At 40.1% G+C, this 16,990-nt stretch overlaps 1 protein-coding gene across 1 annotated transcript in view; it reads right to left on the bottom strand.

Annotated features, from left to right (window-relative positions):
• The window catches only part of tacr1a (tachykinin receptor 1a), a 48,006-nt gene extending 32,763 nt beyond the window's left edge, over positions 1–15,243 (bottom strand). The window contains exon 1 of the mRNA XM_086111010.1: positions 14,546–15,243. Coding sequence (XP_085967136.1) covers positions 14,546–14,949 — 404 coding nt within the window. The 5' untranslated portion in view covers positions 14,950–15,243. The remainder of the gene's footprint in view (positions 1–14,545) is intronic.
• Between the last annotated feature and the right edge of the window lie 1,747 nt (positions 15,244–16,990).

Here is a 16,990-nt window from a genome sequence, read left to right as displayed (position 1 = left end):
AGTCACTACTATGCCATTTACTCGCAACTCCTCACCATTTACCCTGCCGGTTTTTGATTTGGGCAATGTGGGCAACAGCCCGATGCCCAATCTATGCGAAGGTGTACGAGGGGGCAAAAAACAAAACAAAACGAAACTGAACTCAAAGCAAAACATTAGTTTTCTGGAGTGCCTCTTATTTCAAAGTCGAGTTAGTGCAGTGGGCACTGGGGAGCCCTCATTGTCAAGTAACTTGCTGCTGAGAGTAACAGGTAGGGTTTGTCCGAAGAGGTAAGGTAGAGTGGGGTGGGGGGTCAACTTGCGACTGCACGCGGGTGGGAGGAAGGGAGAAACTGATGGGACACACAACATTGACCCATATTCACATAACACATTATTGACTGGGTTATGTGGAAAAGGTAAAGAGATAAAAATAAATAATAGTCCAGGTAAATTTGTTTACATCACATGATTCCGGTTAATTGATGAGTGAACGGACAGCGTTGGCAAAAAGTAATGCAAAAGGTCATGACTGTCATATTGTCATTTTTAGGCTTCACAGATTTGGTTTTTTGCTTTCTTCAAGGATTTCTCAAGCATGTGTAATTTATAATGGATACTGTGTTCTATTTATTGATCTTGTTTTTTTCTTTGTTCTCGTTATGTTAATGATGATATGTGCAAAAATAATACAAATAATACATTATGTTGGAGGAGAGGGCGGCACGGTGGTCGACTGGTTAGCATGGCCGCCTCACAGTGGAGAGGTGCAGGGCTTTGTTTGGCCTTCCTGTATGGAGTTTGGATGTTCTCCCCGTCTGTGCCTGCGTGGGTTTTCTCCGGATAGTTCGGTTTCCTCCCACATTCCAAAAACATGCATGGCAGGTCAATGGAACATTCTAAATTGTCCCTTGGTGTGAGTGTGAGCGTGGATGGTTGTTCGTCTGTGTGTGCCCTGCGATTGGCTGGCAACCAATTCAGGGTGTGCCCTGCCTCCTGCCCGAAGACAGCTGGGATAGGTTCCATGACCTAAACAAAATTTAAAAAATGGATGGATGCATCATGGAAGAATGGATGGATGGATGTTGGAGGCGGAGTTTGGGGCTAAGTGCATTATTTGTGCATTTTATATATATATATATATATATATATATAGATATAGATATATAGGCACCCAAAGCTTTTTTTTTTAGCCACAAAGCAGCTGAGAAGCATTTTGTGTAGAATAGCTGTAAAAAAGGAAGATCTTTTGTGTTCTTTTCATTCACATCTTACACATATATATATATATATATATATATATATATATACACATCATATATATATATATATATATATATATATATATACACATCATATATATATATATATATATATTGATATATAGGCACCCAAAGCTTTTTTTTAGCCACAAAGCAGCTGAGAAGCATTTTGTGTAGAATAGCTGCAAAAAAGGAAGATCTTTTGTGTTCTTTTCTTTCACATCTTGCAAACAGCACCTTTGGGATTTGGGATCTCAAATAATAGGTAATACAGGGCTCCTTCTTACAAAGTGGTCGAGTGTGGTCAGCTTGTACCAGATGTCAACGGTGATAAACACATTCAATTATCAATGGATTGCAACTAATACAGAATGGCAAGGTAGTGGGTTCAATATAAACATCATGAGGGTGCTGTGCTTCATTCCTCCAAAGCAGTGTATGATTAAGTGATTAAAAAGCAATCCACTACAAAAAGCAAGTGTGGAAATAGGCTTCATGCCTCACAGTCCTTACTTCTTATTTTTTGTAAATTATGTTTGAACGCAGGATGCAGTAATTTGATCAAGCATTTGTTTCCACTGGGTTATTGGCCTTTGGGGCATGCTCTTGTGTGGTACACAAGGATTTGTGAAACTACCATTCAGGAGAATGACTGGGACTGAGCCAAGGGACTGCGTTGGTGTGTCCAAATTCACAAGGCCGGGTTCCTACGAAGGCCACTTTTGTCGGCCACATGACGCATGTCATGTCCAAAATTCACGCAGACCTCGAACCCAAACATCAAATCTGGCCTTCTTTTCAATGGAGACAGGCCCTGAGCGAAAGCTGCTTCGGCACACAGTTTGGTAAACGCCCACATTGCACTGCTGCGCTCTTAAACATGTGTTCCGTGTTTGCGAATATACAAAGGCCACAAAAGATTGAATTTTTTTCGACCTAGTAGAAATAACTCATATTTAATAACATTGAAATAATTGTAAACCAGGGGTGCCCATTACGTTGATCCTGATCGACCGGTAGATCAAATGATGTGGCCCACGAAAGTAGCTCAAACATGTTAACTTACAAGATCGTTTCTAAAATGTGGACCAAATGTTTCAATTCTCATACGGAATAAATAAGAGATATATTCTAAGCATTTCCATGTTACGAAACCCCTCATGATAGTAACTTAAACAATAGTTGAATCAACAGTTATTCTTGACATGTTTATGTTTATGTTTCATGTAATATGGTTCCAGTCATAACGGCCCTCCAAGTGAAACGGTAACTAAAATCTGAGTTTGCCACCTCTGTCCTAAGAATATCGCTCACCTGAGTTGAACCGCACTACATCATTGTGATAACCGTTTCATATTTCTATTCTCTCATGCAGTTAAACGAGCGAACCGAAATTGAAACATATGACTGTAATAGGCGTGAAATGAAGTCCACCAAAGCACAGGAAGAGTAGATAATGAATTCATATCAGCTTTTACAGGTCCGGTGAAAAACAGGTGATGAGAATGACACTGAATTAAGATTCAGATGAAGACTTGCCAGAGCTGTGAAATTCACACTGCAGTTCTACACGATCCACAGAAGAGAAAAGCAGCACAGACAATGTGAGTCACATGCGTTGTGCAGAAATCCAGTCATTTTCCCCTTGTCAATTGGATAATTTCTATGATTTTTGTGCTCATGGAGCCCGGACCTCAAACTGTGTGTGTGGTCTCATATTGATGGACGGCGTCATGACATACAATGGATGGATATAAATAACCCATAATACAATACAATACAATACATGCTGATTTATATAGCGCTTTCATAACAGCGGCAGCTGTAACAAAGCGCTTAACAAAACAGTTAAAAAAATAATAAACACAAAACATAACATAAAACACGGACAGTCATGCAGTCCTAACCACTTTTCCGTCACACGCTTTGTTGTTTGAAGCAGTTTGAGATGAAAGAGGAGAGAATCATAGTGTCCTTTAACCTGTGGATCAGAGACGTCATGCTCAAAATGTGCACACGTCGGCGACAAGCTAAGTTTCAAAGTCAACAAGAAGCTGTAATGGATCAACATTTCTTAAACCCGTGATTGAGTCGATAAAATATGACAAATTGGATTGAGGGGATTTTCACCAAGATTCGAAATAACCCAAAATTGATTCAACATTTCATAACCCCGCAGTGGAGTTCGACAAGACAACTGAGCATTTTTTAGTTTGTAACATTGCCCCTGCATCCTACACCCATGCATCCAGTTTATTTTAGTCAGCGGATACTAACGAAATAAACATTAATGCTTTTAACAAAATGAAAACTAACTGAAATTAACTCGAAGTATAGCAAACATGTACTTTGTCTTCCTCTTTGTCAATTAATATCATACAAAATGCCATTTAGTCAGACAAAAATTAAACAACAAAAGTCAAAACGAAAATAAATGAAAAATCCCAAACTATTCTAACCCTGCCATGTATAACTCAAATAAAACTAAATTTTCAATGACGACCAATTTATGAGGAAAAAAATGTGAATTTGTTAAAAACAAATGAAATGTAAGACATTTTGAACCATGTTAAGATTTGAAGCACCATCATTTAAAAAAAAAAAAAATTCACCATTGTGCTCATTATGGCTAGCATGTTTAATTCCACTCCATTGATTTGAAATCATTGTGTATCATGCAATTGAGGGACAAGACTTCCATCAGAACTCTCTCCTGTTGCATATTAGTGTCATATGTATCAGCAGATTACAAATGACATTACATTACAGTCAGTCGCAGGCCAGGTCAGCATTTTCCAAGTTTCAATTATTTAAAAATCAATTGCACACATTCATCAGAATCGTCAACATGAATCACCATCAAACGGTTGTCCATTTCTTTCCTAGTTTGCCGTCCATCTTTGAGTTGTGAGAAGAAAGGACAACTTTTACAAATGAGAAATGCTATCTCCACAGGACAGTAGAATAGGTTGGTCAAACGTAAACAAGTGTGGCGTCATGAAACATTTTTTTCCAATTACAGAGTGGTAATTGTTAAAAGCATCTGGCTGGCAAACTGACCTCCAGCAATGCATGTCCACGCTCAGTGCGATCTTACAAGATCCAATGAGATTTGATTTTTCCAATGATTAACGAGGGCTGGTGTTGATTGGTCTGTTGTTCATTCACTTTGAGGTGACATGGCTGCCAGGCAGCTGTTTAAATGGATCCAAGGGTGTGTGACATTGACTCTAATTAATTTGGACTGGAGCACCAAAGCTCTTTTTATAAAGAAGGGACAGGCAGGAAGAGAGGATAAGAGAACTCAAACCAACCAGTCGACGCTGCAGAGACCAAAATACAAGTAAGAGGCACTGGAATTTAATAAAATATGTACTGTTTGGACCTATAATCATTTGGAAATAATATACACAGTTTATGCTCTATGACACTGTATGAAATGTCAGGATTGCTAATTTGGAAAAAAAAAGTACATAGCGTTGCCACAGTTACCTTGAAAAAATACCTTTACTGATTACTTGACCGGCGGCCCGGTAGTCCAGTGTTTAGCACGTCAATTTCACAGTGCAGAGGTACCGGGTTCAATTCCAGCTAACGATGTTTAATATGTCAAGTTATTTAAGTAGCTACATTGTAAAATTGACAATAGGTTTTTGCCAATACTTATATTGGAAGTACATTTTTTAATAGTGATGTGCCTCTCTCAATTAAAAATAAGGACAATTTTTTTTTTGTCTTAACATATGTAAGTATTTTTTAATGACTCCTTATGGATTCTACAGTCACACAGCTCAGTGGAGATTTTTTTGTCTCTATGCTTGAATGTGCTGCGATCACTGTTTGTGTTTGTGTGTGTGTGTGTGTGTTTGTGTTTGATGTACTGGCAGTTTTTTAAGATCGATAACACTTTGACAACAGCACAGAGTGTACAACGTACCTCAATATTTTTCTTTAGCTGACACAAGCTTAAAAATAGTGACTGGATTTCCATCTTGAATGTCTCTCTCCTTTATTTTTCATGTGGTCTAAACATGACATGGCTCGTTCGTGACGTCACTCTACTTGGCACGAATGCAAACCCGTTTCTTATATCTTCCATAATGTACAGTTGGTTGCAGCGTGTCTTTCTCTACAAATGGTCTCCCCTGTGTTTATTATTTGTTAATTATTAGTCTTGTTCCACATACAATCGTGAGGGAAAACCATCCATCCATCCATCCATTTTCTTAACCGCTTTATTCTCACAAGGGTCGTGGGGTATGCCGGAGCCTATCCCAGCTGACTTCGGGCAGTATGCGGACACCCTGAATTGGTTGCCAGCTAATCGCAGGGCACACAGAGACGAATAACCATCCGCACTCACACTCACATCTAGGGACAATTTTTGAGTGTTCAATCAGCCTGCCATGCATGTTTTTGGAATGTGGGAGGAGTACCCGGGGAAAACCCATGCAGGCACGGGGAGAGCATGCAAACTCCACACAGGGAAAACCCTGATTGAAAAATATTTTCCCTTTCCAAGTGTTGTCAAATGTTGCAATTGGCTCGCAACCGGTTCAGGGTGTCCCCCGCCTACTGCCCGAAGATGGTTGGGATGGGCTCCAGCACCCCACCCCCCCCCATGAACCTTGTGTGGAGAAGCGGATCAGAAAATGGATGGAGAATGGAAGTGGTGTCAAATGCCAGTCTCTGGCACTAACACTTGATAGCGAATGATAAGTGACAGTTAGGTTCAATTCCAGCTCCGGCCTCCCTGTGTGGAGTTTGCATGTTCTCCCCGGGCATGTGTGGGTTTTCTCCGGGTACTCCGGTTTCCTCCCACATTCCAAAAACATGCATGGCAGGCTGATTGAAGGTAAGGTATCAATACATTTTTCCTATTATTACAACATTGTCATACAAGTAGCAGAGACTGGAATTTAACAAAATGTATTAAGCATACCATTCAGACCTGTAACATTTTGTGCTATAGGACATTTTATGAAATGTTCTTGTTATCAAGTTATAAGGCGTTCTTGTTAATTCTGTATTATGCCTTTTGAGTGCGTTAGCATGGAATAATCTCAACCACTGATGTACTAGCCCACAAATCCAGAAGATGTGAAGTGCAAAGATGTCAGGCACCAGTATATCATGTCATGATAACGCATCATGATCCTTGTGGGGAAAAAAAACAAAAAACAATACAGAGAATGAAGAAGAAGAAGTGCGTAGAAAAGAAAGTCAGACAGGAGAAAACGATAAGATTTTCATTGAGATATTACATAGGTGGTCATCGGTTATGAAGACGTGGTCTAAAAATAAACAAACGGCCATCGCAATTAGCTACAGCAGGTGGATAAATGCTCTAACCCATTCTAATTTTGCTCTCCAAAATGATACAGTTGCATATAAGTCATCAAAACCGCGACATGGTTTCACTACTGAACAATTTTATTTCCCTAGGCAAATAAGCAATGTTGTTCATCCTCAACCGGCAATGTCGCACGCTCAGAGGTAGATTTTAACCCTGAGTTATAGTACTTATATACAGACGACACAGGATGTGCGCCTGACAAAGATAACAGTATAATGTAACACTGCAGACACAGGGCCAACTGCTGGGAACAGAGTTAATGACTTCTTGACTATGACGATAAAGAATTACCAATCAACCCTCATCTCTGGTTATGGAGATGCTGGATGCCGCACACAGTCTGGACAAAGCGAGCATGATTCAACCGTTTGTTTCAATGGGACAACATTTGGGCGATGATTTCACTGGACATTTAAAGGCGGCGCAGCTGGAGATAGACAATGAGTTGAGAAACACACTGCATACGTTATTTAAGAACTCAGTCACACCATAAATGACGAAATAAATCACTTGGAGCAGCTTGATAATCCCCAAAGCTCTGTTTTGGAAGAATTTGGTTCCGGTTTTTTTGGCATCCTCGCATAAGGACACCGAACCTTAACAGGAGAGGTGGAAACATTGCCCAATGTTTATCACTGATTTGTCAACAAAGAAAACGATTGGTATGGAATAAAATGAAACTTTTACCTTTCTCAGCCGCATGCCAAAGAATTGCATTGCTGTCAACTCTTATTGCCTTGAATTGACCGTCATTGGGCCTGGTTTTTGTCAACTTTATTGGCGGTTCAGAGTGTGTGAAGTTAATGGCTGACATTTATTTAGCTGGTACACGGCTAGCCCTGTCAGGTCATTAAAAAAAAAAAAGTCAGATCAGATCTTTACTGGGTGATTAATCAGGATCCATGACACATTTCCCTTGGGCTAAAAAAAAAGTTGATTTATTGATTATTGGTTTGTAAAATACAATGTCTTTGGCACTACAAAGCTTGAACTGACTAAATCTCCTAATCATTTGACATTACTCACAAAGAACTGCCAACTTAAATGGCAGACAAGCACATAAAACATTAACAAACAGCTTTTGCTTCAGAGCCTGTTTGTTAAATGTAACATTTCACAAGGTTGAATAAAGTGGATGTCAAAATTGTTTTCACGCACTCAGTGGAATAGCATTACCCTAAACTGTGTGTCAAGGTGTGATGAAACAAGGCTCCAAATAACTTTCTTTTCCCAATCAATGACTTGAATGATTTAAGGAGCAATTTGGTAATTTTTTTTCACTTTAATCCCAGGGACGTGTTTTATTGAAACATAACAATTAGAGCTGTCAGTTTAGCGCGTTTTTATTGGTGTTAATTTAAATTAATTTAAATTTTAAATTTTTTCTCACGAGATTAACGCGGCACACGTCACAGCGGATGTTACGTTGCTCTATCAATAAACCAGAAACAAAACAACAAGCGCGCTGCATAGGTCCACGCATGTTTGTTTTGCCAGCCACGGCAGCGCGAGACACCGAAAACGGATACTTACTCTTTATGAATGGAAAGTTCACTTTTAAAAAATTGCCAGATTGCTCCACTGACAAGACCAAAGTTACCTGTATCATATAGGTATACGATGTATGCCACTGACGCGATTGTTACTTGTTTGGAACGATTTTGTGTGGAAGGTTACAGTGTTCCGTGTCCATATAAATAAAGCGGGTGGAGCTTCTCTGTGTTCGTCTGACAGTGACGGTGCGCAGAGGCGGTGACATGACAACGTAAGTTCAGCGGTGCAGTGGTAGCGACCTAGCGAAAATAAAACGTCTCCAGTGTTGTCATCGAACCAAGTGTAGTCATCCGAAATGATGTCTACACAAAACCGTAGAGAGACTTCCGCGCAAGGACCAACAGAATCAACATGGCCTGACTGCTGTGTTCAAAGCAAACTTCAGAAAAACGAAGTATGCAACCATGGCTTAAATCCACTATAGGCTGAGTACGAGTTAACTTAGATGTGCACTTTATAATGTTATATTGCTCTGTTTTGATTCCATAAAAAGAGCTGTTAAAGCAGCTGTTGTGTGACAAAATATATTTTTCACTGTTGTTGATGGACAGTAATATTGTGTGAGAGATTATGTGTGAATAACTGCTCCAAGTGAAAAATGTTCATGTAAAATTGAAAATCGAAATTGTTATTTCAGTAAATATTTGCATTTTGCACATAGAAAACTGATTCATGATTCCATGTTGATGAGAGCATTAAAATGGGGAAAATAGGACAATAAATATATAAAAAGAAATTCAGAAATGATCAAAAATGCGTGAGTAATCACCATTAATTTTTAGTGAATTTGAGTTAATTATGACAGTTGCATTTTTAATTAGATTAAATATTTTAATCGTTTGACAGCTCTAATAAAAATACAACAATATGAACATGCTGTTGTATGCAGGGCGGCAGCTGTCCAATATTTCACCATTCAAATATCTTCTAATGTCATGATTCCGTTCTGATTAGTCTCCAGCAGGTGGCAGGGGTAGACTTTCTTATCAGCTGGGCACCTTTTACCCATATCGCTCATTATATAAGATAAGATAAGGTTATCTTATCTTATTTTATAATCACAGACTACTGGAGGACTCTCACTCCAACCATTCAGCGTCAGATAACTCAACAGATTACTCAAGTGCTGTTTTCTAGAGCATGTTAGTGCGTGCATAGTTACTAGCATTGTAAGTAGTTTCCTTGGTTTTCGTTTATATAGAAATTATCGGATTGTATTTGTCGCAAATTGATCCTCTTGTCCTTTTATTACAAGCTATTTCCATTTAGCGTTTCCTTGAAGCGCTTTTTGTTCTTCTTGTTATCCTGGTGATTCTATCAGTGTTCTTATTTGTACTTTGTCGGCCTCGCACCTTTTTTCTGTAAATAAATATTAAAGAAATAAATATTTCTTTTTTCATCATTACCTGGTAGAAATAGGCATTTGTACGAAGAAACCAGCACTTCCTTGATAAGACACCCTTCATCACACAAGGAGGAATGATATATCATCAGCATATGGATATATAATTGGAATGAACACAAAGCCCATTTTAAGACATGATCAATAGTTTGTGAAATCCATTTATTTCATGAGATAGTATTAAGCAGCCTTGGGTGCCTTGAAAGTCGCTTTGTAAAAAATGAATTAATCATTTTACTCATACAACTCAATAGTCTTTTACCACGATGTTCTTTCCTTCCTTGAATGCAAAAAAAACAAAAATAACGTTGTTGAAAAGTCACACTAGAATTTGCAATTTGCACATCAGAAATTATGCACAGGCGAGCTACTTAGAAGATAACATTGAAGTAATCTGGCCATTGAGGAAAAAACTGAAAGACACCTGCAGATGTAAGCAGGTTATTAAAAATAAAATTACAATTATTATTATCCATCCATCCATTTTCCGAACCGCTTGATCCTCACTAGGGTCGCGGGGGGTGCTGGAGCCTATCCCAGCCGTCTTCGGGCAGTAGGCGGGGGACACCCTGAATCAGTTGCCAGCCAATCGCAGGGCACACAGAGACGAACAACCATCCACGCCCACACTCACACCTAGGGACAATTTAGAGCGTCCAATCAACCTGCCATGCACGTTTTTGGAATGTGGGAGGAAACCGGAGCACCCGGAGAAAACCCACGCAGGCCCGGGGAGAACATGCAAACTCCACACAGGGAGGCCGGAGCTGGAATCGAACCCGGTACCTCTGCACTGTGAAGCCGACGTGCTAACCACTGGACTACCGGGCCGCCCCAATTATTATTATTAATAATAATAATAAGTTGTTTATTATTTCCATTTAAACACCGCACGAGTGTTGTGGTGGTACAGCTGGCACTTGAGCTGTCCAATGTCATTCACCAAGCGCAGATAAATGGGAGGGTTGTGTCAGGAAGGGCGGCTGACATATAAAATGTGACTAACAAATCATGTGAGTGCCTCACTGGGGTGACCTCTGATGAGAATGTCAACATAAAAATTCTTTAAATTTTTTTTTTCAAAATTCAGCGATTGAGTCAATTGTGTATATCGTATATATTGTCATATCACCCAGTTCTATGCTATTCTATTCTGTTCTATTCGCATGCACACATCATAACATGGTCAGGAGAGGACAAAATAATAAAACTACACAAAGCGATCGCTCGCTTGGTCCCCCTTTTACACCACTGCAACAAATCAATCGAATTGGAATCTTAGGGGCTGACATCACTCTCAGAAGAGACAAGGATTAGACTGTGGATAAACAATTCTTCAGAAAAAAAAAAGCAACAGTGTGATGGTTCTTCTGCATTTCTCATTAAGATCTACTCAGGAACCAAAGACCATGTAGCGTTGTATGAGCTGTGCCACTATGATGCAAAATATTGGATAAAGCAAATCAATATTCACCTTTGGAATTATTTTAATGTCCATTAACCGATTAGAACGTTAAAGAAAACACAACCATTTTTTTTGATTTTGTGATTTTTAATAAAGAAAGTAACACTGTATAGTATAAAAACAACATAGGATAGAATAAAAGCGAATTTAAGAAATAAACTGGTTTTGTAAAGCATAATTACAAGTCACAATAACTGTGCACCTGAGCTGTGTACTTTTAAGTGGTCCGAGCCAAGTGAGTGACGTCAGGAATATGGCAGGTGAATTTCTTCATGAGCGTGCGGACCACGGACTTATACAGGCGTGGAAAAATATTTAGACCACCATTTTTTTTTGTATACTTTTAACGGCACCAAACATTAAAATGAACAAGAAATTGAAAACATGGCGGAATCATAAGTTTTTTTCCATGGCTGTATATAAATGGACTAACAACTCGCCATAGCAAGACCTCAAAGAACAGGCGGCCATCTTGTGTTGCCACTCTCTAAGCACGCCTAACTTGAATAGGATATCGATTGCTCTTCACCATCAATAATAAAATGAAAGCAAAGCTCATCAGGAAATAAAATCATTTGGAAATGGAAACCTAACTTCTGTTGGTCACGATCAACAACACTGAGGTAATATATCGTGGAATCTCTAGTTAAAAAACGTAATTGGTTGCGTGACCATGCTTGAAAGGTTCATAAATCGAGGTAACATTTCTCATTGAAATTAATGAAAAAGCAATTAATCTATTCCAGACCCAAAATGAAGTTACCCTCATTTTATTTTATTTTTTTTACTAACCGGAGTGTGTGGTTGAAAATAAATCCATCCATCCATTTTCCGAACCGCTTGATCCTCACTAGGGTCGCGGGGGGTGCTGGAGCCTATCCCAGCCGTCTTCGGGCAGTAGGCGGGGACACCCTGAATCAGTTGCCAGCCAATCGCAGGGCATACAGAGACGAACAACCATCCACGCTCACATTCACACCTAGGGACAATTTAGAGCGTCCAATCAGCCTGCCATGCATGTTTTTGGAATGTGGGAAGAAACCGGAGCACCCGGAGAAAACCCACGCAGGCCCGGGGAGAACATGCAAACTCCACACAGGGAGGCCGGAGCTGGAATTGAACCCGGTACCTCTGCACTGTGAAGCCGACGTGCTAACCACTGGACTACCGGGCCGCCCTAGGTTGAAAATAAATACAATGCAATATAGAAATATATGAAAACACACACTATTATAAAGAAATGAAACACTTTAAAAACAGTATAACGTTTATTGCTCAATAACCAGAGGAAGGGGAAAAGGTGACTACAGTTCCTAATTGAAAAAAGTCTTCTTTCATAATAACAGGGGGAAAAAAAAATCGGACTCAAGTGTTACTTATTATGACGCTTTCTTTCCTAATTCATTAATTGATTTTGGCAGATCAATTCACAGGAACATGTCTTTTTCTGTTTAAAACAAGCAAACAAAAAAAAAATCCTGAAGTCGGGTGTCACATTGTTTTTTTGAAAGATGAATTCACTACAATTTGCTTTCGATCATTTTTATTACTGTTTTTATTGCCTTTTGGTCACTAGAGAGTGCTTTCTCATTTGTATGTAATAAAAACAACACATACGAAGCCTGGTTACAAAACGTGAGAAAAACGTGAGAAGAGCACAGATCTTTCTGCTCATTGATGACAAGTGATTCTAAAAACACTTACTTGAGCAGCTTCTTACAATTCTGCCATTTATTTATTTATGTTTTCAACATGTCTGTCAACGGGGACATTCTTCCACGTTCATTCAACACAGCCACTTTTCATCATCTGTGATTGGATGAATAGATTGTACGTAAGTGGAACTTCTGCCTATTTCACATGATTAGACCGACACTAACTGCTGATTCTCTTAATTAAACAGACGCTAAATTTTAATAAACACAAACTTTAATTTGTTATTTTATGGAAATGAAATTATTTTTGGATGTCACAAACGCAATGAAGATCTCTGATGATGGCGAAGGAAGGGGCGAAGGAAGAATTACAACAAAGATCCATCCGCTTGTCCATGCAAAAATAGGACATAAATAGAGGTCATATTTGTCTAGGAAATTTTCGTACGTAGTTCGAATTGTTTACAATTGTCCCTCCGCTTATTGTCTCATTTCACTCGAACGTGAGTGAATCTGTATTTGATTGTGATTCAAATTTTGGCTTGCAGCAGGAAGCAAAACAATGACAGTGCAACAATGTAGAGCGTCCAATTAACCTGCTATGCATGATTTTGGAATGTGGGAGGAAACCAGAGTATCCAGAGAAAACCCACGCAGGCACGAGGAAAACACGCCACACAGGAAGGTCTGGGGCTAGAATCGAACCCACAATCATTGCACTGTGAGTCGGACGTGCTAACCGTTTTAAATTGAATATGGTGACCCGAATCTGGCCCCGGGGCCTTAAGTTTGACACAATGAAAAAGCCCAACAACTGTCATGTGCACCACACAATTTGGCAACCGTGGCACTTGTGGGTTCCTTTTTTTAAATTCTGCCAGAATTGCAGTATATAATATGATATCAATTGTGACAATGTATTGATCTTTATAGCATCATACCATCCTCATCCATTTTCTGATCCGATTTAACTCACATTGGTCGCGGGCGTGCTGGAGCCTATCCCAGCTGTCTTCAGGCAGTAGGGGAGGGTACACCCGGAACTGGATGCCAGCCAATCGCAGGACACACATAGACAAAACCACATGTTCGTGCACAGAATCACAGCTAGGTACAATTTAGAGTCTTCGATTAGCCAGCCAGGCATGTTGTTTGGAATGCGGGAGGAAACTGGAGTACCCGGAGAAAACCCACGCATGCACGAAGAGAACATGAAAACTCCACACAGATTGGCTGAAGCCGGAATCGAACCTACAACCTCGGTACTGTGAGGCGCCGCCCCTCACACCATCATATTTAAATTATATCTTCTACCACTGCCCTGAAAGATGACGCAGCGTAACTTCAGCAGCATTTTTTACTCCATTTTTCATGGGGGGGGGGGCAAAAGACATGACACCGCTGTCAGGTGTTTTTCTATCCAGCTGGAAACCGGACGTCACTGCTGAGAGGTGCCCTCTGTTCATAATACTGAGAAACAGAGTGAGAGTTTTTTTTTTTTAATAAAGATAATAGCGGATTTACAATTTGTACACAGCCTGAGTCTACAGGAAAGCTCACTATAGCTTTTGCCCATCTCGTTTGCATTCAGGCTGACTGACAGAAAGAACATCCCTTTTGCCTTAAAATTTGAAACACATATTGCAGAAAGAGATCAAATCCAACAAGAGAACATTTAACTCAATTTTAGGCACGATAAGATAAATGTGAAATTCGAATAATAATGATTTTTGTCAGGTATTATAATATTTCGAAATAGACCAAATGAATAAAATGTGCAGGAATCGTTAAATGACTGTTTACTTCAGTTTCATCACGAAAGCACGCAAAAGGTAAAGGGATGCACCAAGAGTATTGCGAGGTGCAGATTACCTGTCCAGGGCGATGGCGGTCATGGAGTAGATACTGGCAAACACGGCCGCGATAGGAAAGAAGTTGTGAAAGCGGCAGTAGACTAGTCCGAAGTACCACTCGTTGTGCACGGCGTAGATGAAGTTGAAGACAGTGTTGAAGGCGGACATGGAGGCTTCGGCGAACGCCAAGTTAAGCAGAAAATAGTTGGTGACCGTCCTCATGCGTTTGTGCGCCATAATGATCCAAATCACTGTCACATTACCAACAACGGACACGATGACGATACAGCAGTAGGCGATGGCCCACAGGAATATTCTCCAGGCTGGCTGGACAAATTGGTTCCAGTACATGGTCCCGTTGTTGGTGTCGTTGCTGCTGGTGGTCCAGTTGCCTTCGTCCGCGCCTTCAAATATTGGGTCCATTTTAGCCACTCGGAGGTAAAAGTCTCACTGGAAGCCTTGTGAAATTCTGTCAGCTGAATGAAAACTTTCACATCCACACGTGGAAGTGTGCAAGATTTCTCTTCTACTATTTTGTCTTGTAGTGATATCTAATCTGTGAGACATCTTCATTTGCGCGATGCGTAATAAGCGGCGCGTATTTTACGCACGTCTCCATGCAACCAGAGGGAATGCGGATTGCCCATGATGTGAGGAGTTCTGTTCAAGGCTCAGTCCTGCCCATTGCTGTCATGGTGCTTCTTCCCCCGACTGCTCCAACAAGCCGCGCACACGCTGGAGAACATGAGCTCATGTGCATTTATAACCTGCCTCTTACTGCCCCCTATGGTACCACGGTAAGGACTTTTTTTTTTTTTTTTTTTTTTTACCTCCGTCAAGGTTTTCATTAATACGAGTTTTTTTTTTTACATCTCTCTCTCTCTCTCTTTCTCTCTCTCTCTCTGGAGACCACAGGTGTCAAACTCAGGGCTCGGGGGCCAGATTTGGAATGCCACATCATTTTATGTGGCCCACGAACGCAAATCAAAGATGGCAAGTTCCATGATGCTCGTTAAAAACTCGACCAAAATTTCAAATTCTCATGTTGTAATAAGTAAGAGTGATCATGTGAGCATGGTCTTGTTACCAAACCCCTCATTACAATAACTTAAACAATAGATGAATAAACCGTTATTCTTGACTTCTTTCAATCACAACGCCCCTCCAGGGGAAACTGTAACTAAATTCCGTCTAGAGTCTAGACAGATAGATAGAAATATATAATCCAAGTGCCCATTGTTACTATATACTGTATGTGTGTGTATATATATACAGTATATATATAAAATTGTATTCATTTCTACGTGTTACCCTCTTCTTCAGGATCATGAGTGAGCTAACTTTGGGCAGAGGTGCTATACACTCTCAGTCGCAGGGCACATGTAGACGAATAATCATTCACGCTCACATTTGGTGTAATTACACCTGGAAAGCAAGAATCAAGATTAAAAAAAAAACAAATTCATACACACTGAAGTTCCATCCTATTTTAATCTATCACACATAATTCCATTTGGTTTTTACATTTATCTGTCAAATCTAAATAAATCAGGAGGTTACTCTATCTGTTCTGGGTGGCAGGGTGGCCATGTGCGTGGCACGTCTGCCTCTCAGTTCTGAGGTTCAGGCTTCAAATCTGGGTTCCGACCTTCCTGTTTGGAGCGTGCACGTTCTCCCTGTGCTTGTATGAGTTTTCATTGGTGGTTCAATGAAGACACCAAATTGCCCATGGGTGTCAGTGTGGTTGTTTGCCTGGAAGTGCTCTGTGATTGAAAAAGGCAGGTGTGATAGATTCCAGCTCACCTTTAGCCCTAGACAATAATCGGTATTAAAAATTAACTCTTGGGTTATTGGTTGACCATGCATTTCTTGGGTCCAGATATATTTCAGTCCATTTTCCACACCACTCATCCTCATAAAGTTGTGGGGAACCTGAAGCCTCTCAGTTGACTTTGGGAACAGGCAGTGTGTACCATGGGCAGGTTGCCAGCCAATCGCAATCTTAAAGGAGACATACAGTGGAAAATTGACTTTTAAATTTTTTAGATGCATCTCTGGAGTGCAACCCCGGTGTCTACCCATCAAGTGTGAAATTAAATAACCAGGTACTTTGTCAAGCTTTTGCGAGCGACTTTTTTCCCCCCGAAAAGGTATGAATACGCCATTCTGAATTTAGCGATTGCCAAGACTGCTGTCTGAATCGCAGTTCATGTCTTGACCAAAAACTTTGTAGAGTTGCATTGAAATTTGTGTGGATGTGCAGATTAGCATTAGATAACAAAGTTAGCTTCTGATAAGCGCAATAAACTTGTATGGTAATTTGTGTTCGATGTATCTGCTGCATATTGCACATACGTCTGCATGGTATTGGGAGATATAATTTGGCGGCTTGGTTATCAAGTGCTGACTCCATTACTAATGTCTTCATTGGGGCTTACCTGTACGTGCACATCATTCTTTGTAC

This window comes from Hippocampus guttulatus, chromosome 5 (genome assembly GCF_054856545.1).
Source record: "Hippocampus guttulatus isolate MCC_2025c chromosome 5, RoL_Hgut_1.0, whole genome shotgun sequence".
NCBI classification, from domain to species: Eukaryota; Metazoa; Chordata; class Actinopteri; order Syngnathiformes; family Syngnathidae; genus Hippocampus; species Hippocampus guttulatus.
The sequence above is the reverse complement of the archived record's forward strand: the minus strand, read 5'-3'. Positions and strand labels throughout refer to the sequence as shown.